Below are 27,337 nucleotides of genomic sequence, written 5' to 3' on the forward strand. Positions count from 1 at the left end.
TTGGGCTCTCACAGCCAGTGATCCTCAGCTCCCCTTTGCTGTGGGTCCTGCAATCGTTCTGGGTCTCTGAATGAGCGTTGGATCAGGCCAAGGTATCCACACCTTTTGGGTCCCCTGTCAAGTCCAGCCAGGGATACTGGGCCCGAACCACGTGTAGAGCTCAGCTAGTTTCTCAGGGCTTGAACCATCTCCACAGCAGGAGAACTGCGACTGCACTGAGCAAGCGCCTAGGGTGGAAGTGAGCGCTCCGCCCAGTTTGCGTCACAGCAGGGAAACTGCGACTGCGCTGAACAAGCACCTGGTGGAAGTGAGCGCTCCACCCAGCTTGCGTCACAGCAGGGAAACTGCGCCTTCACTGAGCTGGAGCCTAGGGTGGAAGTGAGCACTCTGCCCAGCCTGTGTCACAGCAGGGGAGCTGTGCCTCAGGCAGAATTGTTTGCTGAGCTGAGCCAGCTTCTCCACGGCACAGCTCACTGAGCAAACCCAGGACTCTGGGGCTGAACTGTCTGCTGAGTCTAGTTTGGGTCTCAAGGCACCACATGACCGAAATCCTGTCCAGAGTCCCCTCTCCCGCAGCAGCTCCCACCGTCCACCACATCAATCGCCTCCACTGGAAGGCTCTGAGCTGCAAACCTCAGCCACCGCCGCTGCTGCCGCTGGAGCCGCTGGTGCCACTGGAGCCGCTGGTGCTGCTGGTGCCGCTGGTGGCACTGCTGTCTCTGCCCTGCTGCTCTGATCCGAGAAAGTCCGTGCTCCTCCAGTGTGCTGGGGCAAGCAGGTCTTCCGCATTCTGGTCCCTCTGAACCATGGAGCACTTCTGCTGCCGTGGTGTGGGGACCTTGGTATTCCTGGCTCAGAAATCTGTACAATTCCCTGAATTGTTCACTGGAGCTTTCAAACACGGTCCACACTGCTCGCCACCATCTTGGATCCCCTAAAACTGTTTTTCTGAGATCCTCAGTATGGGTGATTTTTAAAACTTCGTATTTGAGTTGCTGACTTCAGTTTCACAATACATTGAGTGAACTTCAGCTTGAGATTAGAAAAGAATACCTAATAGATTTGAAATGTTCATAAATATTCTGTCATTTTTCCCTATGGTGTTTTCAGGATTGGCTGTTTCAATAGATCAGTAAACTCCAAAAGATCCTGAAGATCTTCTGTGTCCTTAATACCAAATATTCAGCTGAGATTTAATCTTTGTGTACAAATAAACACATCCATCCGATTACCATGCCCTTCTCAAAAAGAATGGTCCTGTAGACACTAATATTAAACATTAAATGTATTTGTGTAAACATTCTAAATAAATGAGCTTCAGCTAATTTTCATGGTCATGCTTGGCCTTTCTTATTTAACTATACACGGTCCTTAAATAAGATGAATACACATTCCTGTGGACTTACCCATTAAGCCATGTACAGCTCAGGCCTTGTTAAAGGAAAGTAGCACCTTTGAAATGGTCATTGTTCCTGTTGACTTCTTGACTCACACTAAGTGTCAAGAAGAACAAATTCAGAAGTCCTCAGTCTGTTTGCACAATTTCCAAAAAATGTATAAGCAAAATCATGAGTTTACAAAACCTCTCTTCTAGCTTATAATAAAATCTGTTTTTAAATATTTCTGTTCATTTAGGTAGTTTTTAAAACCCTCATCTTCAACCTTTTAAAAGTACAAGTGTGTGTGTGTGTCTGTGTGTGTGTGTGTGTGTGTGTGTGTGTGTGTATACAAATGCATGCTTTCATATGTGCTCACAAATAGAGGTGATAACAGTGGAAACTTAAGTAAATACTAAGCATGTAGTTTTAGTTTTGAATTTTATGTCAGAGACAGAAAGTAGCTTCATTCTTACTGAGGCAATGATAAGGAATGAAAATCAGATTTTAAGAATTATTCTTTTTTATCTTTCATTTATATGGATATATATGTGTATCCAAAATTATAACTTACAAACGTTAAAAGGTTGAATTTTATGGAATTTGAAATGTATTTTGATGTACTTGCTACCTTTATATTTAAAGCATTACACAATAATTTCATCATTTCTCAGTGTGAGGCAGCACCTTTGATGTGGACTTCCCCTCTGTGTCTCAGTGTGGTCTCTTTGGCATGGTCCTCATTATCTGAACTTCCACATTCCTTGAATTGATTATCCATTCTTTTGTGCCTCTGTGAATTCATGTGTGAGTGACTGAGTGCAGTGCCCTTAGCTCTTAAGTGTTATCCATCACATTTTTTCTATAAATAGTTGTGAGAAATATAACCTGTGGATTGAGCATTCTTCTCTCTCTCTTGCTTTTTTTTATCTGAAGACGAAGACAGGGGTTTGCTTGCTACAAGATGGTAATGAGGAGCCTTTTAAAGTTCGGCTACATCTCGCCAGAGACCTGCTGATGCTCCAGGAGCAGGATGTGCTGTGTGTGTCGGGTGAGCCTTTCTATTCTGGCGTAAGTAGCTCTTCCATTGGCATTATTTTGATTCTGCTTTTTGATGATGAACATACTTGCTCATAGAAAGATTTGAACACATTTTCTCATACTTTTACAAGCCAGTAAATGGTCCTATAGGTAATTTTTGTTCACACTGCTCAGTAAGCTATGCCCCCATTTAAGAACACTGTGCCACAACACACTATAGAGACTGCTCTCTTTGTCTACTGAGTTTTTGCTGCCATAGGAAAATGAGTGATTTATGCATTTTCTTTTCAGGAGAGAGTACATATTTGGTTTAGAGTAATAGATCCCAATGGCCCCTGCCCTGGTCTTATGACAAAAGCACCAATTTTCAGGAGTGGTGTTGAATATGATGGTAGAAATCATCTTCTAATGTCCTTGAAGAAAAAGACTCAAAGTAGTGCTTACTGATTTAAATGTAAATTATTTCCCTCCCAGACTACATCTGAATGGGTCTGCAGACCCCCAGGATAGAATTATACAGGAGCAGTAAGTAATGAACACTCACTGTTCTAAAAGATGTGTAATGCTCTGCTGACTGCAGCCTCAGGAAAAACTAAACCCAAAACCCTCCAAAAATATTTTTATAAACTCCATTGGTATAGCTCTTAGTACCATATCACACTATGAAAGACAATCCCTAAGTGAGATTTTATTTTATTAAGTAAAATATTAATATAAAGCAATAGACGTTCTATAGGTCATCATTTGTTATGGACAGCATTACAATAGTATTGAAATATGTCCGCACAAGTGGAGGAAATACATAGAAAACATGCAGCTACTCAGCACAGAGATCTAGTCTATGTTTTGCCGATAGACTAACCTTGCAGAGTGTTGAGAATTGTGAACAGCAATGACTTGGTGGGGCTCATATCTTTTCTTACTAATACCCTTTAGGAGTCACACAAAGTCTGAAATCAAAAGTTCTTTGCTAACTTAAGATAAGGGACATTCTGCAAACTGTTAACTATTTTTTCTTTCACAGGCCATTTAAATAGTCCTAAATCATGGGCTTGATGTCAAGGCTGATTAAACTGTTCCTATGAGCTTGCTCTTTTCCACCCTTGTGTATTAAGAGAGCTGTACTTAATTTCTTTCTTTTTCTTTTCTAGACAAGAGGCATGATTCTTTTAACTCTGGAATAAAAATATCTTAGAGGTCCTAGATAATTTTTTAAAGTTAGTTAAATTCAATAATTTAATGATGAAATTATAGGATTGATTTGTAGTTAAAACAGCTGAAACACATAGATCCACTCTATTTTGCATGAAAATTGCAAGGGAAAGTACAAAATGTAGTAAAGAACTCACACTAAAGGAGAAATTGCTCATAGCAATGGCAATAAAGGCAGAACAAAATGTTTGACAGAATTCATCAGCCATCTATTAGAAACACTTTCATTGAAATATGAGCAAGGTTTTGGATGCAGGGTTGTAATGATCATGACCAAGGAACTACAGAAAACCTCTACTTAAGACTGAAATCAATTCGGAGCCATCATAAGCCTCACTTTGTGTTGGCACTTCCCTGGGTGCACCAGCTGGGGCAGCAATTCGGAATATGGACATACAATATGCTATTTATGAAGGATCAGGCAGAATTGATACATTTGCAGATTTATGATTTGGTACAGAGAAAATTCTAGGAAGTGTACAACAGATAGACAATGCAAATTTTCCAAGATTTTGGGGAAAACGAACAGTATCTTAAGATAATTACATTTTTGTAACTAGCAACAAGCAATTAAAAACTGAAACAAAAATGTATTTCACAACTTACCAAACTACAGTGCATTTAAGGATGAATTTGACCTATGCATATTATCTATCCTGAAAGCTCCAGAACATAACAAACAAAAATAATTGAAATAAGCAACATCATAGAAGAAAAGCAACAGTGATCAACATAAATTAAAAAGTATATATTGCTCAGATATATTCTCCCAAATACTTCAAGCCAGTCTAAGCCATGACATATTTTTGAATTTATGTGTAAATACAAAACATTTGTGATAGTCACAATTATATAAACAAGAACACTTCCCAATTTCAAAACCAAAAATAAACTCTCCTTTAACAAATACAATGTGAGATTCTCCCAAGCAGACACATGAGAGTGAGTAGCAGATTAGGTGACCCAGATGTGGGACCATGCTTTTCTGCTCAGCTAACCTTAGGATGAATTGTGCATACTATAAGACCTACTCCTGAATCCATTTTAAAGTGTACAGTTCAGTTGCAGGGTATGCTTACATTTTATAACCAGTTGTAGTATCCACTTCAAGAACTCATCATCCTACAGTCAAACTCTACTAAATTCAACCTTCAAAATTCTCTTCCTTGATGATTACTCTTAGGTCTTTATTGAGCATGCAAAAATTAACCACACGAGCATGATCCTGCAATACTTCAGCTATTTTAGTTTGATAATTTCATACAGTATAGTTCTTTAATGCTTATCCACATTGAAGCATGAATAAGAATTCCATTGTCCAAGGCAAAACAGCATTCCATAGTGAGTATACACCACAATTTAGCTACCTGTGCACTAAATAATAGACATTTTGGATTGCTTCAACCTTTTGGTTCCCACTAAAATGTTTACATGAACATGAAGATAAAGGAGTTAATTTGACTTCCACATGTCAATTTGGATATTATCTATCTTCTTCTTCTTCTTCTTCTTCTTCTTCTTCTTCTTCTTCTTCTTATTATTATTATTATTATTATTATTATTATCTAGGTAAAATAGTACTTATGGTTATTCTTTGTTTATATTTTAAGGGGTTATACTTTTCTCCACAATATCTATAGAATTTCATATTTCAGTAAACAATAATCAAGAGATTTCTACATATTTCATGCCAAGCTTCTTATTTTCTGCTTTTGATAAGAGCTATATAATTGCTGTGGTTTTCATTGCAATCTTTCATAGGTCATGTTGAGCATCTTCTGGTGTGAAGTGTTAATTCAAATGAGTTGCCATTTTTCAAATTTGGTTATCTGTATGTGTGCTGAGCTATAAGAATTATTAGCATGGTTGCCTAAAGAACATCTGAACAATTACGATACCAGTGGACATTCTAGGAAGGCAGCGTGAAAGATCAAGGGTTCTCAACCTTAGACAAAAGTACGGGCAAGTAGGGAATTCTGAGAGTAGGAAAAACGGTTTTTCTTAGGGAACAGCCTCCTAATTGGTTATCTAATACTAAGTGGTCAGCCCTGAGGTCATATACATAACAGGTAATGTTATACAAATTGAACAGATTGAATTTATATATTTAAGTGTGTGTGTGTATGTGTGTGTGTGTGTGTATGTGTGTGTGTGTGTGTGTGTTTGTATAACAACAATTAAAGAAAAGTAGGTTATGAATTTGAAAAGAGAAAGAAGTATACATATTCCAAAAGAGTTCTTCACATGTTTTACAGAGTAATTTCTTGTCAGAGTATGACTTGCAGACATTTCACTCAAACATACGGGCCTTGTTTTACTATGATGAGGTATCTTTTGATAAACCAAATGTTTCATGTTTAATTTGTCTAAATTTCTTGTGTTTACTATTACTTTTGTTACTTATCCAAGTACACACTGTCAAATAAAATACAATCATTTCTTTCCTCTATCTTTCCTTTCATACTTACAGTTTAACTTCTATCATTCTTTGATCCATTCTGAGGTAATTTCCACATGAAGTGTACCGTACTAAGTAGTATAACAGTATTCATCTGTACGTGGACAAACAGCTTTTCTGACAAAGTTGACATCACAACACTTATTAATGGTTTGAATGCAAAAACCATTACAGTTCCTTCATTTAAACCTTTGGGTTGTGAAACCTCTAGGATCTGAAGAGTAAACAGAGGATGTTCCCTGGGGTTAGGCTTTAGGAAACATTCTCTGACTTTATTTCCTGTATCAATACTGCTTTTTGGTCTAGTGAGATATCAGCCAGCCATCGATCTTTCATATCTTCTCCACTATTATAGTCTGTACCTACACCCCATAAACCAAAATCAATCTTTCTCCGTTAAATCGTGTCAGCAGGTGCGATGGCTAATCTTGGTTGCTTACTTGAGACACTAGGAAAAGAAATCTCAGTTGAATCATTGATTCTATTAGATTGGCTATGGACATGTCTGTGGGGCATCTTCTTGATGGTTAAGTAATACCGAAAGGTTCAGTCTAATGTGAGATGTACCATCCATGGGTAGACGGGCCAGGGATATATAAGAAAGGTTACTTAGGAACATAGGTATGAATGCAACAACAATTAATGGGAAAAAAAAGTCATGAATTTGAAAATGAACAAGGAGGGGTATAGAGAAAGATTTTGAGGAAAGAAATGGAAAGGGAGTAATAAGGAACTTAAAATATAGTATCAAAGAATAAGACAAATAGTGAAAGAAAAAGGGAGATAAATATTAGCCTGGAAGCAAGCCAGTAAGCAGTGTTCCTCTGTATTCTCTGCCTCCAGGTTCCTGCTTTGAATTTATGCCTGGGTTTCTCTCTGTTAGGTCAAATAAACTGTTTCCCAAAATGCTTTTGGTCAATGTTATATCATAGCAACAGAGATGCAAACTAGGGCACAAGGAGTATGTTCATGGCGAAATAAATAGTTACTAATGGGGCAGAATGATAAAAGTCAGTTTCACCACAGTCACGCTGGCCTCTTAAGCCCCAGTCTACTGTTTCATGTCATCAACACACTTTTTTTAAAAATATACTGTGGGTTTGTAGCAGATTTAGATATCAAGAGATGTGTGGCATCTGGTTTTTAAAAATTACTTTGGGTGACAGGTTCCTTAATATTCCATACATATTATAGAATGGATCATTTTATTTGTACCAATAAAGCCACCGTAGTGTTTACAAGGAACCACTGATGGCAGATCAGTAAGGGTTGTGTATAAGCCTTTGGTCCACTAACATGTGATATGTGCCTATGTCTTTATGTTTTATTTCTTTTTACAGTATCTTTTTGTTTTAGTGCGCAAGTCTTTGACTTCCTTGCTAAATTACTTACTGTTTTTTTTTTCTTCTTGGTTACACTGTTAAGATGTTGTGATATTAATTTCCTTTCTGGAGTTTTCTCTTATTAGAATTCTAACTAATATTTGCTTGTTGATTTTGTATCTTGCTCCCTTGCTAAATTTACTTGTTAGCTTTAATAGTTTTGTGTACTGCTTAGGGTGTCCTACAGAGAAGATAATGTATGGTAAGACAGATAATTTATCTTTTCCTCCTATCTTTGATTTTATTTAATCTCTACCCTATTTACAAGCATTTCCATGAATATATTTAACAAAAGTAGTAAGAACAGAATCCATGCCTTGTTATTGAAATTACAGAGAAAATTTCAGCCTGTAATCTTTTGAATACAGCATTTTCAATAGATTTTTCATATAGTGTCTTTACATTTGAAAATGGATTTTAAGTTAGCATACAAGATAATTCGATTTATTGTTGAATATTTTCATATGATACTTTACTCTCAAATGTTTTCCTCCTTTCTGTCCTCTTGACGTTGAATTTTTTTTTATGTTGAGGTAGTCTTCTTTTTTTCTTAGTGCCATATTCCAAACATAATTTATTTTCATTCATCTCTCTCTACTCCCTTTCCTCACCAAACACACTGTGTTTGGACCCCTCCTTCCCACTAATACTCCCCTTCTTTGTTTACATCACAAGTGTTCATTATTGATCTTTCTATCTTTAAAAATCTTTCTCTGAATATGATTATGATGAATAATGTATAAGAGAAGAGTCTATTTTGAAAAAAATAATTTCTTTTGTTACTAGATTGTTGAGTTCAGAAATTGTTAAATTTTGACATGAACGACTTTAGGGATTTTTCAGGTGCATTTCTTCAGTGCTCAAAGGACTAAGTGTTGTCAACACTTCTTTGCTATCCAGCAATCCTTATCTGAAGAAGCCTTCTATAAATTTCTTCTAAATAACACTCTACTTCATGAGTTTTTTTTCCTGTAACAGCAAATTTACATAAGGAAAAGCAAAATCATACATTCAATTTCTAGGTGTTACCTGGGACAACTCTGTCTTGTTTTCAAACTTTCCATGATCTGTGGCCCTAATATAACTTAAGAGCACTTGGATTTAATCTTTCATAGTAGTCTTTGTTGTATTGTCACAGTGTACTGCAAGTGTGCTCCCTCTACAGTGAAAAATTCAATAAGAACCACATTGGAACAGTTTGAGAGTAAAGGAAAAAGACAATAGCAGTTTTCCAACTTTTGAGAGCAATAAATATCATACTGGCCCACTACAACCATAATTTTGGTTCTGTTATTTAGGTGGTGACTTGGTTAGAAAAGAGTTTCAAGGACAAAGAAGGTGGAGATGGCAGCCACTCACTACCATTAGTTAGTCCATTTTGAACTCACCCTAATGTATTCCATAAATGTGATGAACTATAAGATCATAACAAGTTCAGAAGGCCATGGTGTTTCTGAACTCAGCACTGGACTTCCATGTTGCTGCCAGGCTTTTCAGGAGCCCCTTCTCCCTCCTAAAAGGCATTCTTCTTCTTCAGAAATATATCTGAAATTCCACAGTAGATGGTGTTTAGGCTTCCATGTTAAGTGGTTATTTCTTTTCCTTATTCTAAAATATTTGATTAATTCTAGGTTTGTGCTTAGTTAGAAATCCAGAACTGAAAATTTATATGTATAAAGATATATTCTCATTAAAAAAGAACATTACTTGGGAGGGTAAAGGGGCTCCTGAAAACCCTGGCAGCAACATTGGAACCCAACATTGAGTTCAGACACACTATTGCCTTCTGAAAATTTTTGTCATACTATCGAGCATCAAATTTGGGAAATACCTTAGTGAATTCGTAGTGGAGGAGGCGTCACATTAACCTAGACCAGACAGATATTGTTTGCCTGGATATCTGGGAGTAATCTATTATTCACTTAACTCCTGAACAATTAAGCTTAATTATGAAACTAATCTATCTGGTCTCCAACGCCATCAGAGACTTGAGAAGGAATAAAATAATTACCTGCGTAAACCACAAGTGCAGGTTAGCATCTTCCAAAATGAAAAAAAAAATGGCAGGGATGTTTTACTGCCTGAACAATCAACCCAAAACTCTTTATAACATTGGAGCATCATCTTTATCCTTCGCATGCACTATATCTGGCAGACATATTTGTGATACAGGAACTATTGTAGATCTGCTTACTCTGTCTTGGCAGGGTTTGGCTATCAACTCTGTCTGCACCCAAGCTTGTCCAGTTTTAGGCAGAATTATGTCTGTAGGAAAAACTAGGACGTTTTGCCCAGTGGCTTGTTTGCCACAATTGAAGCTATCTCTATAAGGATGGTATGAGACTGGCTGAGACATGCATGTCTACGCATAGACAATGCTTCTTGTTGGTTCCAGAATCCCTGTGACTTACTATTAGATGCCATTCTTTGTATGGCATGAATGAAGATTTACAGATGCCTTTTGTTCTGTTCCTACAAAGAGCAGAGAACAAGCCTTAATTGTTCTGTGCATCCCACCCGTCTCATACATTTATTATTCATGTTAAAAAATGTAGTAGCTTATAGGTTTAAACTTTCTTTGTAAGACTGCTCTCAATGTGCACTAGAAGTTTATGCTGTATTTTCATTTTTTGTTTATTTTCAGGGATTTTTGATGTTTTAATTTTGTCTTTTACCCACTCATCATTTGATATTGAGTTTTATAAGCTCCTGCATGAGTGTTTGTTTTTTTCTAGATACTGTTTTCAGTCAAGTTTTGCCTTTTAATTACATTTTTATAAAATAGGATAGACTGAAGTATTTGGATTCTTTCATTTTTTTTCCTGAATTTGTTTAGATTGGGTTCCTTTCCCAGGATACGGTGCATTTTAGAGAAGCTCCCATGAGCTGCTGAGTAGAATGCATACTTTCTGTGGTTTGAGTAGAATGTTTTAAAAATATTCAAGCCCATTTGATCTTTCTCTGTTTTATTTTTGCACGATGACCTGTCAATCAGAGAATGGAAAGTATTGACATCATATACTGACGGGCTGGTGTTAATCTGTGTCTTTGATTATGTATTTTATTAAACTGGACAAACTGGTGCATGGATGTTCAGGATAGTGAAGTTTTCTTGATTAATTTCTCCCTTGATTAGAATGATCCCTCCTTATCTTTTCCAATTAGCTTTTGTTTAAAGTCCATTTTTGCAGGTATTAGGATAGCAATGCTAGCTTTCTTCCTGGCCCCATTTGACTGGAATATATTCATGCATCCATTTCCTGGAAAATGGTGTCTGTCTCTAAAAGTAAAATATGTTTATTGTAGACAACAGACAGATAGCTTTTGTTTCTTGATTCATTCAGCTAGCTTCTGTCTTTTCATTAGACTTGAAGCCAATAATATTTGGAATTACTATTGAAAAGTTTATGTAGATTTCAGTAATTTTATTATTGAGATTTTGTTTGTTTCTTTGATGTTATGGTCTTAGTGTACTCTGATATTACTAATTACGGGTTCATTTGTTTTTGTTCTACAGTCTCTTGGCAGTGCTCACTACTTTCTTCAGTCTGAAGGATTCCTTTCATTACTCTCTCTGGGGCTGGTGTGTGTGACTGGAATTCTTTGAGACACTTTTTTCATGGAATTGCTTTTCTCCTTCAACTAAGGCAGATATTTCTGTTAGATACTGTAGTTTAGGTTGGCAGTCATAGTGTTTTAGATATTGGAGTACATTGTTTCAGGCTCTTCTGGTTTTTACTGTTTCCATTAGTAATTTAGCTATTATTCTGTTAGTTTTTTATATATGAAATGCTTTGTTTTGTTTCTCTTTTTCTTTTCTCTTGCTGATTTTCTTGTTCTGAATACTTAAGGTTTTATTTATTTATTTATTTTTACATGCCATGAGAATTTTTTTCCTGATCTTGTCATTATGTGTTCTATATGTACTTCTTGTGTATGTTTGTTATGTCTTTACTTAGTTTGAGAAAGTTTTTCTTCATTATTTTGTTGAAGACATATCTATGTTACTGATTTCAATTCCTTTTTTTATCACCTATTCCTATAAGTTTCACATTTGATCTTTTCATGGTGTCTCATTTCCCCCCCTTCTCTCTCTTTCTCTCTTTCTCTCTCTCTCTCTCTCTCTCTCTCTCTCTCTCTCTCTCTCTCTGTATATGTGTGTGCATTTTTAAAAATTTTCAAATTCTCACACGAGTGTTTTGATTTCTCCTCTTTGTCTTTAATTCCTTATATTCTGTCTTCCATTTGATCCATTCTATTTTTAAAGATTTAAGTTTTTATCATCACTTTAGCTTTAGTTATATTCAATAATTTTATCTTTATTGAATTTAGTTTTCAAATTCTTTATTTTCTATTTATTTACTATGCTGTGTGTTTGTGTTTTCTTAAGCACCCCTCATGTGTTTCTTGCTGATCTCTTTATTAAACAACTCATTATTGCTCAGTGAACTCTTTGTTTGTTCTTTCTGTAAATTGCTTGAATGCTTTGATGAGTTTAGTGTTGTTCATTTAAGTTATATGTCCTGGGTTCATCTAGGTAATTCTCACTAGACAATATTCGTATAACACTGGTGGGGTTGGGGAAAGATATACTTTCTTGGTCTTTATGTTGTTTATGTTTTATGATAATGTTTGTGCATGATTTCTTTCCTTGGTTGTGTGTCTGAAATAAGATTTTATGCTTTACCAATCTAGTCCAGACCATATGGCAAAGCCTGAGTATATCAAGATGGCATTGATAGGACTGGTTCTAAAATCTCATCAGGATAGATCCTAGCACAGATGGGCTAACCCTAAAATTTTGATGTGGAGTAGATAGGCTAGTATTTGGGAGAAGGAGATTACTATATATTACCTGTGTACAGAATATGGAACTAAGTCTAGATGTAAATACTGAGGAGGGTCTAGACTGTTTTGGGTCATGGAGTGCAACAGACAAGACTTGGGCACAGTCTGTGCTATCAGTGATAGGCCAGGTAATTGGTAAATGGTGGTGGTAGAAGTGAGGCCTCGTGTCAGAATAGTTGAACAAGCTCAGCTGCTCATCTTTTCAGGATGGGCCAAGCATGAGAAGGGTGGAGATAGTGAAGTTTAGACAGAAACAACTGATCCTGAAAATAGAGTGTGTGACTTGGGTGAGGTCTGAGGTTTGGAAAGAGTACAGGCAGAACAGAGTTCAAGAAATTCACTGGAAATTGGTTGTTCTAGATCTCAGCACAGGGCGCTAGGTTTCAGCATGACCTCACATGTGACTCAGGCAGCTGGAGTTGTCTAGGAAGGAAAGAGAGAGTGCAAATATCCTACTGGCGTCCCTGTCCCTGTCACATGTGTTGGCCATCAACCCTAGTTAGGAAGCATGACTGAAGTCATCGTTGATTCCCAAAGGAATAGAGGTACATGCTAAAGATACCTGAAGCATGGGGAATATGTTAGGGATAAAAGTATCCTAGGAAAAGAAGAATGGATCATGGAGTAAAACAGCTGGTCATCTTCATGAGCCTGTGCTATGTGTGGAAGCTACGGGAGACTTGGTATAAAGCAGCCTTTGGTGATCAATAAGTTTAAAGGAAAGGGGGACTGACTGAGGGGGAGAGCTGAGACTGGAGGTGGCAGAACCAGGGATATTCTAGTGAGAGCAGAATGGGGTAAGGGAATGAAGGGATCATAGGTATTAATATGAAAATTTTATATGGGACAAATAAAGAATGATGCTCCATAGTCTGTATTTTTCTGGAGGTAACACACAGGTCACACTACGAGAGGAAAAACGTGAAAACGAGGTCAGTGGGATTTATAAGAGTGTTCCTATACAAGGTAACATGATACATCAAATATTGAAATATTCGGTAAAAACATTCACTTCTATTAAGAATGTGTTTGTGGCTACAACTTATAGAAAACTTCACCATTAGATTCTGTATTGCAGACAGGAACACTTTATTTTTCTCCAAGTCTGTTTAAATCTCTCTTTCAGGTTACAAGATGAAATCACCATGTCCCCAGGGTAGCAGATTAGAGTAGAAATGTGAATTTCAGACATCTTAAAGAACATGACTCATGATGCATGGCCCAAGGTACAGGGTTGATTTATATGGTTGACATCTTTTAATACCATTGCTAATGTATGAGGCTTTGGTTTATCTAATTATTTTGAATTTCAAATGTTATCATGTCTTAAATTTCCTTAATACTGTATAATTCACAGGACAGTCTGGAGATATTATTTTAGATTTATTCACATCATTATTTGGAAGTATGTATTGCTTTTGCTTTTGTTGCATAATTGATGAGATTGAAGACTAGGTGGTTTGTTTTGTAAGGCCTAGACACCTTTAATTAGAGTGGCTGGCCCTACAATTCCATCTATAAAAAATTCATTAAGTTGAATGAAAATAAATTACAGCATATCAGAAATTGTGATATTCGTGTTAATAGGTTACAAATTAACATGAAATGGTAGATTACTAGGAGTTTTCTGAGGAAAGAGCCCAAAATGATGCAGCCTGTCTGTGCAAACATCTGTTTATAGTGCATTGCTTTTATTGAATGGATTTTTGTTCAATTATCTGAAAAGCTGAGTTAAATGCCTTAGTTTTCTTGGATGACATACTATTATTTTCTTAGAACAAGGGCTCAATTCTAAATGATATCATTCATTTAAAAATAATACAAAAATCACTATAATTTAACAAAATTGCAAATTTACACTCTAAAAACTGAAATAAAAAACCAAGTTAAAGTACTGCATCAGAAGACCTAAAATATTAAAAGACATGCTACTTCTATAAATTAAAACTATAAATATTTTTCTTTAAGTTATATACATTTCTTTTTTTATGTAAGTAATTTATTTAGATTACATCTCAGTTGTTATCCCCTCATTTGTATCTTCCCCTTCCCCCTCACTCCCACTTTCATCCTATTTCCCTACCGTACATTTCAACTCTCATTAAATCCTAACTTTTTTCAGAGAAACAGACAAGCTAACTGTAAAATTCATAATGAAATGTGTGACTTAGAATAACCAATATTATCATGAAAATGAATTTTAAAAGTTGGAGGATTTACAATTTCCTACTTAAAAAATTGATATGAATAGATGTTAGTTCTGATAGTGCTGGTTTTTTGACAGGTGTACATATAGATTGGATGGGGAGTCATACAATAAACTTCCACTGGCAATCAGTTGTTTTTCATTAAAAACTCCAAGACAAATAGGGACATAATCAATTCTTCATCAAATCATGTTGGGACAATAGGGCAGACATGTCTAAATTATAAAGCTCGAACACATACTTTATACTACATAGAAAACTGTATTAAACTGAATAAGTTGTAAATATAACAACAAAGTCCCTACAACTCTAAGACTAAATCTTAGCCATAACAAAAAAAGAATACTTGCATTGTCCATCATCAAAATTAAAAAAGTTTTGCTTCGAAGGACACTACTAAGCAAGTAAAAAGATAAGTCACAAAGTAAGTAAACAGTGTAGCTTTGCCATGTGACTTGTGTCCAGACTACATGAGGACTTATTGCAAGAAGAAATTGGTCAAAGAGTTTGGATGGCCACTTTCCGACAGAAATTATATAGGTAGCCAGTCAGCAAGTGAGAAGGTGCGATCCAGAAAACACATTTTCTGAAGGCACAGAGGATGCTGCCTTACCTTACTGCAATATCTCCAACTAGAGTAATAGACAGCATCAGGGACAGAGAGGCTGTACGGAAGCTGTAGTCTTCAGACACTGTAAAGGGAAGGCTAGAGCCTCACTGCCTTGGGAAGCAGTTTGATTTCTCAAATATACACCTTGATACACAGCATAGAGAAATGAGTGCATGTGTCCATCCAAAATTTCATACACAACTCATAGCATTACATTCATAGCTACCAAAGGGGAGAAAAAACTCAGGCACAGGTCCCTAGAAGAGTGGATACATAAACAATGGCACACCTGCAATAGTCTAATTCCTTCTGATAGTGTTCTGTATGGACTGTGCCTGATTCTCATCCTTGTACTCTTCCTACAATGACTTCCCTTCCCCAGCCAGGTTCAGGGTGACATTACATCACCACTCATCTATGTCTTACATGGGCAAACCTCCCTAAACCCTAAGAAAGAGGGTCCTTAAACATGCTGGCCTCATGACTAGTGGACAATCATAAGACCTGTAACCCCACAAGAGGAGTTCTTTCTCTCTCTGATTGGGGCCTACTAAATCTACTGTGTAGTTACTGCCTCTTCTGCCTTTCCCAAAACTCCTGCCTAGAATTTCTATATCTCATAAAAAGCCTCCATTCATTAAAAGATATATAAGCCCTTGTTTTTATATGTCTAATTTCTAATCTTTGGGTCAAAGTTTCCCCACAACCTGTATCTCACACATACAGTAGAATGCTGTTTCTGGAGGGGTGCACACTTGTACAACCACTGTAGAAATCAATCTGGAGATTTTTCAGAAAACTGGAAATAGATCTACCTCAAGAGCCACCTATACCACTCCCGGGCATATATCCTAATGATGCTCCACATTACTACAAGGACACTTGCTCAACTATGTTCATAGCAGCTTTATTTATAATAGCCAAAAACTAGAAACAAACTAGATGCCCCTCCATTGAAGAATAGATAAAGAATGTGTGGTGCATTTACACAATGGAATACTGTTCAGCTATTAAAAACAAGGAAATCATGAAATTGACAGGCAATTGGATGGAATTAGGAAATATTATATTATATTTATTATATTCTATTATGTTATATTTTAAGTGGTTATTAGCCACACAGTATAGGATAAATAAACTGTAATCTAGCATGGGTCCATGGGGGCTAACAGAGATTGAACCTCCAACCAAAGATCTTGAATGGACAGGCCTAGACCTCCTATACATATGTAGCAAATGTGCTGCTTGGTTATCATGTGGTTCCCCTAACAGTAGGAGTAGGGGCTGTCTCTGAATCTGCTACCTCCCACTGGGTCACTTTCCTCTAGCTGGGCTGCTTTGTCACTCCCCTGTGTGAAATGATATGCTTAGCCCTTGGGACTTGAGATACCAGGATAGATTGGTACTAATGGGTGCCTCTAATCCTCTGGGAGGAAGGAGAGGGGAGAATGGGAGGAGGGGGTCAGAATGGGACTGGGAGAGGAAGAGAGAGGGGTCTGGGATCTAGATGTAAAGTGATTAAATAAATAAATAACTTAAAAATCTAACAAGGAAGAAAGTATTGATGCACTGATACGTAAACAAAAGCCAAAAGGACCACCCCCTGTGCTATTTTCATTTCTGTGAGTGTCCAGTGTGCAACATTAGAGAGACAGAAATTAGATGGGTGGGTGTTGATGTACAGAACGGAGATGGCACATTTTAGAAAAACAAACAGATTCCTAGTAAATAGTATCCTATGCTAAGAGGCGCGCAGACATAGGAACATGGACATTTAAAGTAATTACATTATTTTTTTTTCACATTGGCTTTCATGCTTGAACTCTGTCATTAACTTCATAAATTGTAAATAAGCAGGGCATGGTCTGTGCTGCTCAAAAGTTGCACGGTTTTGACCAATGCATGGGTTATGAAGCCACCACTGCAAAGTGATAAAGAGCAAGGCCCCCGCCCCAAACATTCACTGTGCTTCACCTATTTAGACTTTCCCAGCATCCCTATAGGTTTGTCTCCTTAGACTGTCAAATGAAAGGAACCAAAGTCTGGCACCCTTTCTCCTGGCTTCTTTCAAACTCCAGCATGTGTTGAGGTCACATTTTGTGTTCTATCTTTAAAAAAGAAGTTTGACTGTTACTAGAAAATGTAATAAAATAAATAAACCATTCATTTTATATAGAAGGGTTTGAAAGGAGGAAAGGGAAGGTTGAGATACTGTAATTATAATCTAAAAAAAATTAAAGTGCAATAATAAAAACAAAGTTTGAGGACTACAACAAAGTTGAGAGTAAGATGGGGCAGGGGGCGTCTTATGTTCTGCCTGCTCCTGAATTTGCTTATCTCTAGCACCAGTGAGAATTTTTCTGTGAGTGACAGACCTGCAATGAGATGCCATCCCATGCTTGTTATCAGCTCCTCAGCTCTCCTCTTCACTGCTGAATATCATTTCACTGTACAGCAGTCTTCTCCTACTCGCCAATAGCTTTACCTCTTGCAGAATTGCCAAAATAAATATGCCTGCTACTGTAGCAAGAATATTTGTGTAATACAATTTCAAACTGAATGCAAAGTCATCTAAAACTCCAGTTCTTGGCTTCCTATGCATAGAAAAGATCTACCTTATTGTTCATTAGCTTGATTTCCCTTCCCCCCGCCCCAATTGTCACAGTATCTTTTGGGGAAATATTTAGCTAACTATATTCATTTATTTTTCAATTAACACATGACTATTGAGGTCAGAGCTCTGAACAAGCCATGGTTTCTTTTCTTAGGAACCTGAGGTGGAGAATTTATCAAGGTGTGTCTCAGGGAATCATTGTTAGTGCTTTGCGAGCTAGAAGTGAACATATTGAGTGTACTAGACGGTTGGGAATCTGACACTAGCACGGGTCTTTATTATTTTATTATATTTGTTTATTATTTCTTAATTGTCAAAAGAGCAATGACAGTCTGTTTCTTTGTTTAAGCAATATGTTTGGGTTTTTTCTCCATACAAATTCAGCAGGATTTTCTAGAGAATAATCTTTGCAGACCATTATTGTCTTTACTTCATAATATCCTTAACATTTTAAATCCACAGCTTAAAAATTTTTGTACCTTTAATATGTAGCTTTCAAAATATGTGGTTTTTTTCTGTTTGCTTGTTTTGGTAAAACTTTTTGCCTTCTGTAAGGATTTCATATTCACTCATGTATTATACTCACATTCATAAACATATATATATATATAACGTATTCACATATGCGTATGCATGTACACGTGTGTGTGTTTGTGTGTATGTGTGTGCATGTGTGTGTTCAGGAGGACGAGAATAACTTTTGTGTAGCAAAAATAGAGAAATCAACACAATCTTGGTTCATCAGTGAGAAAGCTTTGCCACAGCACCTGGGACACTGGGGATTTAACTATGCACACTTTCAGCTGTGTTCTGGGTGTTCTCTGTTTTGTGATTTGAGCAAAAGAGGTGATCAGAGTGACAGGGACAACAATTTGGAATATTAATATCTACAGTGTACCCAAAAAGAAGATATTTCTCGTGTTGTTCTTCCTACCTACTGTCTAAAGTAATTTAATTAAATTAGAATTTTAGAATACAAGTAATTTACTTGTCCTATCTCTTCTAACCCTTATCTCAGTCAATACTAACTGAACAGACACCACAGAGAAATAATAGCTGGAGTGTGTGTGTGTGTGTGTGTGTGTGTGTGTGTGTGTGTGTTCATGTTCTTGTCTAAATTGTGTATGGATGTGTGTACACGCCTGTGCACAATGTGCATGTATGTGTATATGTACATGTGCACATGCTTGCAAGCATTGGTGTGGGTGCACATGCATGGGTGTGTTTGTGCATGGGTGTGGCAAGTATGTATGTGTATGTGTTGATGTTTTAAAAACATTAGAATAAGTACCACTGTTGGACTCCTGGCTACTTCTTTCTGCTGCCCTCAGCAGAACTCTTCTTGGCAGAAGTTTGCATGTATTTTGGAGTTTATTTTAAATATTAACCAATAAAGAAGGAAAGTGAGACTTGAAGATAACAACAAATGTCACTCAAGAAACATTGATTGGCCTGTCCTGGTGAACTCCCTGTAGTGTGAAAGGTGTAAAGGCCACTACCTACATGACCTTGTGCTATGAGCCAAGTCTAGAAAAAATCAGGTGATGTGTTCAATAATAATATGTGTGTTTTGGTAATCACTATGTTTCTATCTCTACCATATCATTTCTAAATAGTAATTCTTAAACCAAATTGTTTCTGTGTATTACCTACTAGCTTTTTGCACACTTGAAACTAGTGGCTTACAAGGCTTAAATAATTTACCAATCAATTATGGAATCATGGCTCCTGGATACATTCTCCAGCTATATTTTCAGTGCTTTCCTACCTTCCAATAAAAGTCTTTAATTAGAAATAATCAAAGATCAATTAATTTTGAGAGATTGATGTTGAACTATCCAGGAAAAGTATTTTAAATAAATATTTATTTCATTTAAATTACTTTTTGTGTATATATAATGACAGTTCAATTCATTTTTTATTGGTACATACTGTTTTGTTAAAGAAGTTTCCAAAGTACATTTAAAGACACTGCATGTTGTAATAAGTGTGAAGGCAAGGACTACAGCAGTAGGCTAATTAATAATATAAAAGAGTTTGTGACATTATTAAAATAAAGAGTATGTTTTATATTTCAAGTTCATATACCTATTATATATGATATACATACACATATTGGTATAAATAATAGTTACATGTTTAAAAACATGTCCTACTCACAAATTATGAGAGTAAAATGAATATTTTTAAGTGGGTGAAATTACTTTACTTAGTGAAAATTTATATTATACAATCTTATTTACTTGCCTTTATAACTAATTCATATGTACTGATATTTATTAAAATAGTTGTATTTCAAATTTAACAAAAATAAAAGTTAATAATTTGTACCTTATCATATAATGATTTTGTTCTTCAGTTATTATTTTATTTGTGAAAATTGTATTGAGTAAAAAAAGTGAAAATAATTTGACTGCTTTGATAAAGTAGTAGAAGGATCCAGAGGGTCCTAGAAGCGTACAAGTAGAACATTATGATAGGCAGATTTGGGTACAGGGGTCCCGCTCAAACTAAGGCACCAGCCAAGGACAATACAGGCGGTAAACCTTAAACCCCTACCCAGATCTAGCCAATGGACAGAACACTCTCCACAATAGAGTGGAGAGTGGGATATTACTTTCTCACATACTCTGGTGCCTCACCTTTGACCATGTCCCCTGGAGGGGGAGACCTGGTGGCACTCAGAGGAAGGACAGCAGGTTACCAAGAAGAGACTTGATACCCTATGATCATATAGAGGGGGAGGTAATCCCCCTCAGGAACAGTCATAGGGGAGGGGAATAAGAGGAAAATGGGAGGGAGGGAAGAATGGGAGGATACAAGGGATGGGATAACCATTGAGATGTAACAAGAATAAATTAATAAAGGAGAAAAAAATTTTAAAAAGTGATGAGTTTTTGTCCAGACCTTTAAGGATTGGTTCTTAATAAAATCCACCAAAAGTATATATTTTTAAATATTCTATTAGTTGTTGTAAACTTACTTTTTTTCTCATTCACACAGCCCTTATAGGAAAATTAAATGACAGATAGCTAAATTGGGCATTTGTAGAAATACAGGCACAATATCACAAGCATCTTTCCTACATACACAGGACAACACAGTTAGGGAACAGCACATGTAAATGAGGCAGGATATAGATACAGCTTCTCACTCTCTGACTTTCTTCACAAATATGTACAATGCAAAAACTATTTCCTTAAAACACAAAATAATTATATTTCTGATGGAAAATTGTAAGATGTATCCAAATATGTCTGCAGGCTTATGCCATGGTCTCTGAATTGCTAGCTTTGTAGCTGAGCTCTTGCTTACACTGTGGGGAACTAGTGTTGGGCACTAGCATTATTATTGTGTAAGTTCATTTCCCAGACATATAAAGAAAGGACTTGAGTACAGCTTCCTCATCATGCCTCTCACAGGCATCACATGGCATTCTCAAGGGCTGAGCTATGGAGGCCCTGAAGCTTAGCTCTTTCATGAGAAATCTATAACTTGGTGGTATAGCCAAGGCCTCAGCTGAGGGCGGCTTCTCATGGGTGGTGAGATACAGTTAGGCTACCTAAGAATGACAACATGAAAATGAGAGTATAACTTCCAAAATATCATGGAAAAGACAAAAAAATTTTCAGAGATTCTGAATCTAGTAGCATTTATTTTTGTCAAATGAGTTACTGACCTTTGATTTAGAACTGTAAAAATTTCCACTAATTACAATCATTGAGGTCTCCTTTGCTGTCAAATGTTCTTCTCCGAAATTTAAACAGCAATTGCAAAAATCTACAGGAAAATAAATGGCATTGGTGTGAAGAAACACTCACCACTTTTAAATCTCTTATCTTTCAGGAAAGAACGGTGACCATCAGAAGACAGACAGTAGGAGGATTTGGATTAAGCATTAAGGTAGTCACTTTTCCAGTCTGTCTTTGCAGAGGCTGGCCTGTAAAGGGTAACTTTTCTCTGTGTACTTGGGTGTTGGTGACTCAGGACTCGGCAAGCATGGCCCCACGACATTTAAAGTGGGCTATAACCTGGGATGTTGATCTTACAGAAACTTGACTATCCATTATCTTCTGGTTTAGACACGACAAAAATGGACTGGGACCAATACCCCAGTGTTAAGTAAAACTCGGTAGTTTACTTTATGTGGCTTCCAATAAGCATAAACTATGCTGGTGGCAAGAAGCTTTCCTCTCTCCTCCAGCAGCACAGAGGATTGGTGGGGGCAGCGGGATCAAGTCTCATAGGCAGGGAACTAGGACTATGTGAAGAAAGGGCTCTATTATTTTTATCTTTTTTCTTGGCTTTTCACTTTGTTAAAGAGAATGCTAAATTTCTTTATTAACTTCAAGTTTTGATCATGATATTTAAGAGCTTTTTAATCCATACAGTGTTGGTAAATATGCATAATGCATGTAGTTTGTCGTCATTAAAATGATTGGTAAAATCGAGAAAATTGCCATGTACGTGAATACTTAACTCAACAACTTTAATTCTTTCGTCGACTTGACCATGTGAATACCTAAGTGGAGGTTGTTAATCATAGCTCTTCAGTTTGTATTTACTTACTTATGTTATTTTTGATGTATATTTAAATGCATTTTACCCTGCTCCTGTTATATATGTCAGGAAAGGGATATTTTGATTTTGTGACTATCACCTCTAGACAACTTTGTCAAAATGAGTTAATACAATGACAGTACGTACTGATAAGAATATCAACATTCAAACTAAATATACTTCATTTCTATTTATCATCAACTTAGGCAAGGGACATATGCAGAATACATTATAGGCTGTATAAATTAGGTCATGGGAAGCATTTTTTTTCCTTGTTTGCTTCAGTTATAATCAATCTTGGCACACACTGGTGGCATAGGGAGACCTGCTAAGGGGAGATTAATGTCTTAACTAAGAGCAGCAGAATGTTGCTGTGGTGCCCACTGCTCACTGTGTGTATAAATTATCCATTAGATCTCCCTGCAACAGTCCCAAGAGCGTGGTATGTGTAGATGACTCTTGGGTCTCCATGCTGTGGGCTCCACTGTGAAGTGTGTGGATGGATCCTCAGACCTTGCTTGTTGTGGTGTCCACTGGGCATTGTATGTGTTGGTAACCCTTCAGTTCACCATTTGTAGTCCATGTTTAAAACTCAACCGGCAGCGATGCCAACAACACTCTACTGTCAGCATTTTTTTCCAGCACTTATTTATCAACGTACCTTAGACAGGATTGACACTTTAGACATACATGTTAGGCAGTGGATCCAGAGCTAAGACCATGCCAGCTTAGGACACTGCATCTTTTTGCGTTTGGTGGAGGCTGGGACAGATGGTCATAGGGATGGTTGGTAGGAAGTACTAGGTTTGTAAAAAAAAATGAGCTGATCAGTCGCTTTGAAATTCAACTTAAGTAAGACTATAGTTTTATTGTCTTATTTTTAGTTTCTCAGTAGTAAAACCCAAATAAATAAAAGTTTAAAAAATAAAGTTGAATATAAAATGCTTTTTTAAGTGATTTTTTTCTGTCTCACATTTAATTCTATAAAGTGTTGAAATGAATGTTAATTACTAAATATGTTCTCAATGCTGTATTTCAGCTGATGAGTAGCTTAGGGAGCAGCACCAGAGCCTTTTGATGGCCCCTTCGACCTCCTGTGTAGAAATTGTGCACTTTTTCTCCACACATTACTTCACACATTCATATATGGACTTGGTTTTTAACTACCACATTCAAACTTCATACACTGTAATGGTGAAGCAGGATTTTCTGGCAGTTTTTCTAAGAATTTGTTTTATTTTCCTTTATCAAAAGTTTGATTCCTTATATTACTTTCTTAATTTCATATTTGAGCCAGTAACCAAGTGTTACTGTAGGATTCTTAGATTTGTGTTTTATGCTGACAACTGGGTAATCTTTGCTTTTTTACATGGGAGCCTAACACTAGTTAGGAAATAAGATAGTTCTGTTCCCATTATGCTTAGAATTTCTTTATCCATTTGTGCTGGTAAAGAGTCTCTCTGGTTATTTAACATTCAGAAGGTATTCCTGAAAGAGTGCCTGTTTGGCAGAGTAGAGTAAATTAGTTAGAGAATTGAAATGTATAAATATCTGTTGCCTGGAATCCCAAGTAACAACTGTCAAGATGTCTTGCATTCCTATAATAGACTTTGAAGAGCATGCCACTACTGATGCTATCAATCTTATATGAGAAATAACATTTTTATAGTTGATTGTTACTAATTAGTAAATGTCATCACAGAACTTCTGTATAGTTAAGCTTCATGGAAATGTTACCTACTTAAAAGAAATTATACAAATGTATTTAAATTCTGTGTGGTTTTCACTAGATGCACTATTTGTAGCTTGCCGTTTGGTTTATTGTTTTGTTTGTTTTTTTGGTGTTTATTTTTTTGTTTTTTGTTTTGTTTTTTGGCTAAAAGCTGACATTTGAAGGGTTTTTAAAATATGATGTGACTGTCTCTTTCTAGGGAGGTGCAGAACATAACATTCCCGTTGTAATTTCCAAAATCTCCAAGGAGCAAAGAGGTAATGTACATATCTAACTCTGTTGTCCTCTGAGTGTCCTTGTCCAGAGATGATTCAGTGATTGGTCTGTGAGTGGCCTCCCTGGATCCCCAGCCTCAGGCAGGGAGGGGCTGCATCGGATTCTCCAGATCTCCTGCATCCCCCTACAGGAGAGAAAGGGAAAAGTGGTGGATCTAGTAGTCAAAATGACCACAAAGGAATGGAGGTCTGCACAGCTTCTGGACTGTTCAATAAAGAAACAAAAAATCAAATCACATTTCCTGGACCTATCCAGATTGCAATTATTTTTCTCAATTTTAGTCACTTCCTAGAGGCTTCATCTAAAAACATGATAAAAATACAAATCAAGTTTTCACTGACAATTAGGAGGAAAACAACATAGTGTTTCCCTATAAGTGTAGAACTGACAGACTAAAGTCTGGAGCTCAAATATTTGCACAAAGATAATATAAACATACAAAGAAAACTGTTAACCATTAAGAAGAGTAACCAATTTTAATAAAGGTGCATATGTAAATACATATATATATATGTAGAATTATGTATATGTATATTATTCTTTGAGAATCGTGTACAACATGTTTTGATCATTTATTCCTTCCCCTAAGTTTTCCCAGATCCAACCATTTTCCCCAGAGTGATTTCCCTGAGAAGTTGACCATGCTCCAATGGAAAGCCACACATCGATGTATATTTGGCCAGCTTATTTTGGCCTTGTTAAAAAAGAAAAACAGACACAAGGTTGGGGGGGGTGGTGATTGTGTTTTAAGGAGTATAAGGTCAGAGTGCTAGAATCAAAAGTGAATGTCTGCCTATACCAGTAAATGAAAGGAGCTAAATCGTATTATTGATTTGACTATACATTCTTTATGGATCCTATAAAATGCTAATCATATAAAACAGTTATAATTTGTTTACAGTTTTACCTTTAATTAAAACAAAAGCTTTATTTATTTGACAAATGCCAAGATGTGTTCAATTGTTCTCATTCACAGCGGAGTTGTCAGGACTACTTTTCATCGGGGATGCAATTCTACAGGTATACATTTTATTATCACCTATGTGGATGTAAACAAAATATACTTTACAATATACTATATGAAACTATCTCCTTTCATTGCAGATAAATGGAATTAATGTGAGGAAATGCAGACATGAAGAAGTGGTGAGTTTGCTTATTTCTTGGTGCTATAAGTTCTCAGATTCAAGCACAGGTTTGATGAATTGCTGAAACCATAATCTTGTTAATCATGAGGGTACAAAATTATGTAGCATCCTACTGATCTGTCAAAGGCTTTCCAATCAACTTTGGCTTTGAGAAATACAGTTAAAAGTACTGACACAATGAAACATATTTCAAGGTGGAATATATATATAAAGTTCTCAATGCTTGAAAGCTTATGAAAAATGACTTATGTAAATTTTTAGTAGCATTGGGATCAAATGAAAATGTGTGTGTGTGTGCACATGCATGTATCTTGTATACAGGAGAGTGTAAAAGGAGAGACTGGGAGCCTGGCATGGTGGCACAACCTTTATTCCCAGACTTCTAGAGGCAGAGTCAGGTGGATTTCTGTGAGTTCAAGGCGAGCCTGATCTACAAAGAGGGTCCAGGATAGCCAGGGATGTTAAGAAACTCTATATCAAAAAACAGAAATAACAAAAAAACAGAGAGAGGGAGAGAGAGAGAGAGAGAGAGAGAGAGAGAGAGAGAGAGAGAGAGAGAGACAGAGAGAGAGAGACAGAGAGAGACAGAGACAGAGAGAGACAGAGAAGGACAGACAGAGACACAGAGACACAGAGAGAAAAGAAGAAGAAGAAGAAGAAGAAGAAGAAGAAGAAGAAGAAGAAGAAGAAGAAGAAGAAGAAGAAGAATAATTACCAAAATTTTCATTGTGGCATTTTTCTTGAATATTTTTAGATGTATGCGTACAACAGATATAGACATTCTATCTTAGACACCTAGAACATAGAAGTTGAGTTTTACCAACCATTATAAATGGGCATGTCCCACGAAAGCCTTCACTTACCAGGAAACTGAGACAGAGGGGAGGACATTCTAGTGGGACTCTAGATGAGAGAATCATGGGAGAATGGCAAAGTAGAAGGATCCAGAGGGTCCTAGAAGCCTACAAGTCGAACATTATGATAGGCAGATTTGGGCCCAGGGGTCCCGCTCAAACTAAGGCCCCAGCCAAGGACAATACAGGCGGTAAACCTTAAACCCCTACCCAGATCTAGCCAATGGACAGAACACTCTCCACAGTAGAGTGGAGAGTGGGATATTACTTTCTCACATACTCTGGTGCCTCACCTTTGACCATGTCCCCTGGAGGGGGAGACCTGGTGGCACTCAGAGGAAGGACAGCAGGTTACCAAGAAGAGACTTGATACCCTATGAACATATACAGGGGGAGGTAATCCCCCTCAGGAACAGTCATAGGGGAGGGGAGCAAGGGGAAAATGGGAGGGAGGGAAGAATGGGAGGATACAAGGGAAGGGATAACCATTGAGATGTAACAAGAATAAATTAATAAAGAAAAAAAATAAATGGTTAAACCCTGGAAGTCTTCTAATACATAATTAAATGGAAAGAATAATGAGCCTTTATTGCAGATAATTAATTGGTGTTTTTAGACAGAATGACAGTGCGTGACTTTTTGGAAGATATTGGTCATAGTTGACTAACTATCATGGATAGCTGAATGGATTGTTCACTAATTCCCACTGGAAGAGATAGAGAAAACCAACTTAAAATATACTCAAGGATGAAAAATCCGTTACTTTGATACATTCATACATTTAAAATCTCAGATGTGAAGCTGCGAGTGTCTGTGTAAAACTCCCAACTCACAAACAGTACTGTTTCAGAGAGCTGGCCAACATGTTTACCAATGACTTTGTAGACAGAAAGGCATATTCAGGTTATCCCCTTGCCACTATGTTCTGAAAATCCTCTACACATCTTGGATTTCATATGAATCCATGCAAAAGAAGGTAATATTTAAGAGGATAGTTTGTGGCAGAGGAGAGACTAGCA

The 27,337-nt window shown here is 36.7% G+C and overlaps 1 protein-coding gene across 7 annotated transcripts in view; it reads left to right on the plus strand.

Annotated features, from left to right (window-relative positions):
* The window catches only part of SNTG1 (syntrophin gamma 1), a 707,225-nt gene that overhangs the window by 414,144 nt on the left and 265,744 nt on the right, over window positions 1-27,337 (plus strand). For 6 of the 7 annotated variants that reach the window (XM_084773017.1, XM_084773015.1, XM_084773016.1 and 3 more), the window contains 5 exons: window positions 2,313-2,447; window positions 21,595-21,651; window positions 24,240-24,297; window positions 25,293-25,336; window positions 25,421-25,462. In XM_084773017.1, coding sequence (XP_084629143.1) covers window positions 2,313-2,447; window positions 21,595-21,651; window positions 24,240-24,297; window positions 25,293-25,336; window positions 25,421-25,462 — 336 coding nt within the window. The remainder of the gene's footprint in view (window positions 1-2,312; window positions 2,448-21,594; window positions 21,652-24,239; window positions 24,298-25,292; window positions 25,337-25,420; window positions 25,463-27,337) is intronic. The other variant, XM_084773018.1, reaches the window with a different exon arrangement.

Source organism: Acomys minous, assembly GCF_964271855.1.
Source record: "Acomys minous genome assembly, chromosome: 1".
Taxonomy (NCBI): Eukaryota; Metazoa; Chordata; class Mammalia; order Rodentia; family Muridae; genus Acomys; species Acomys minous.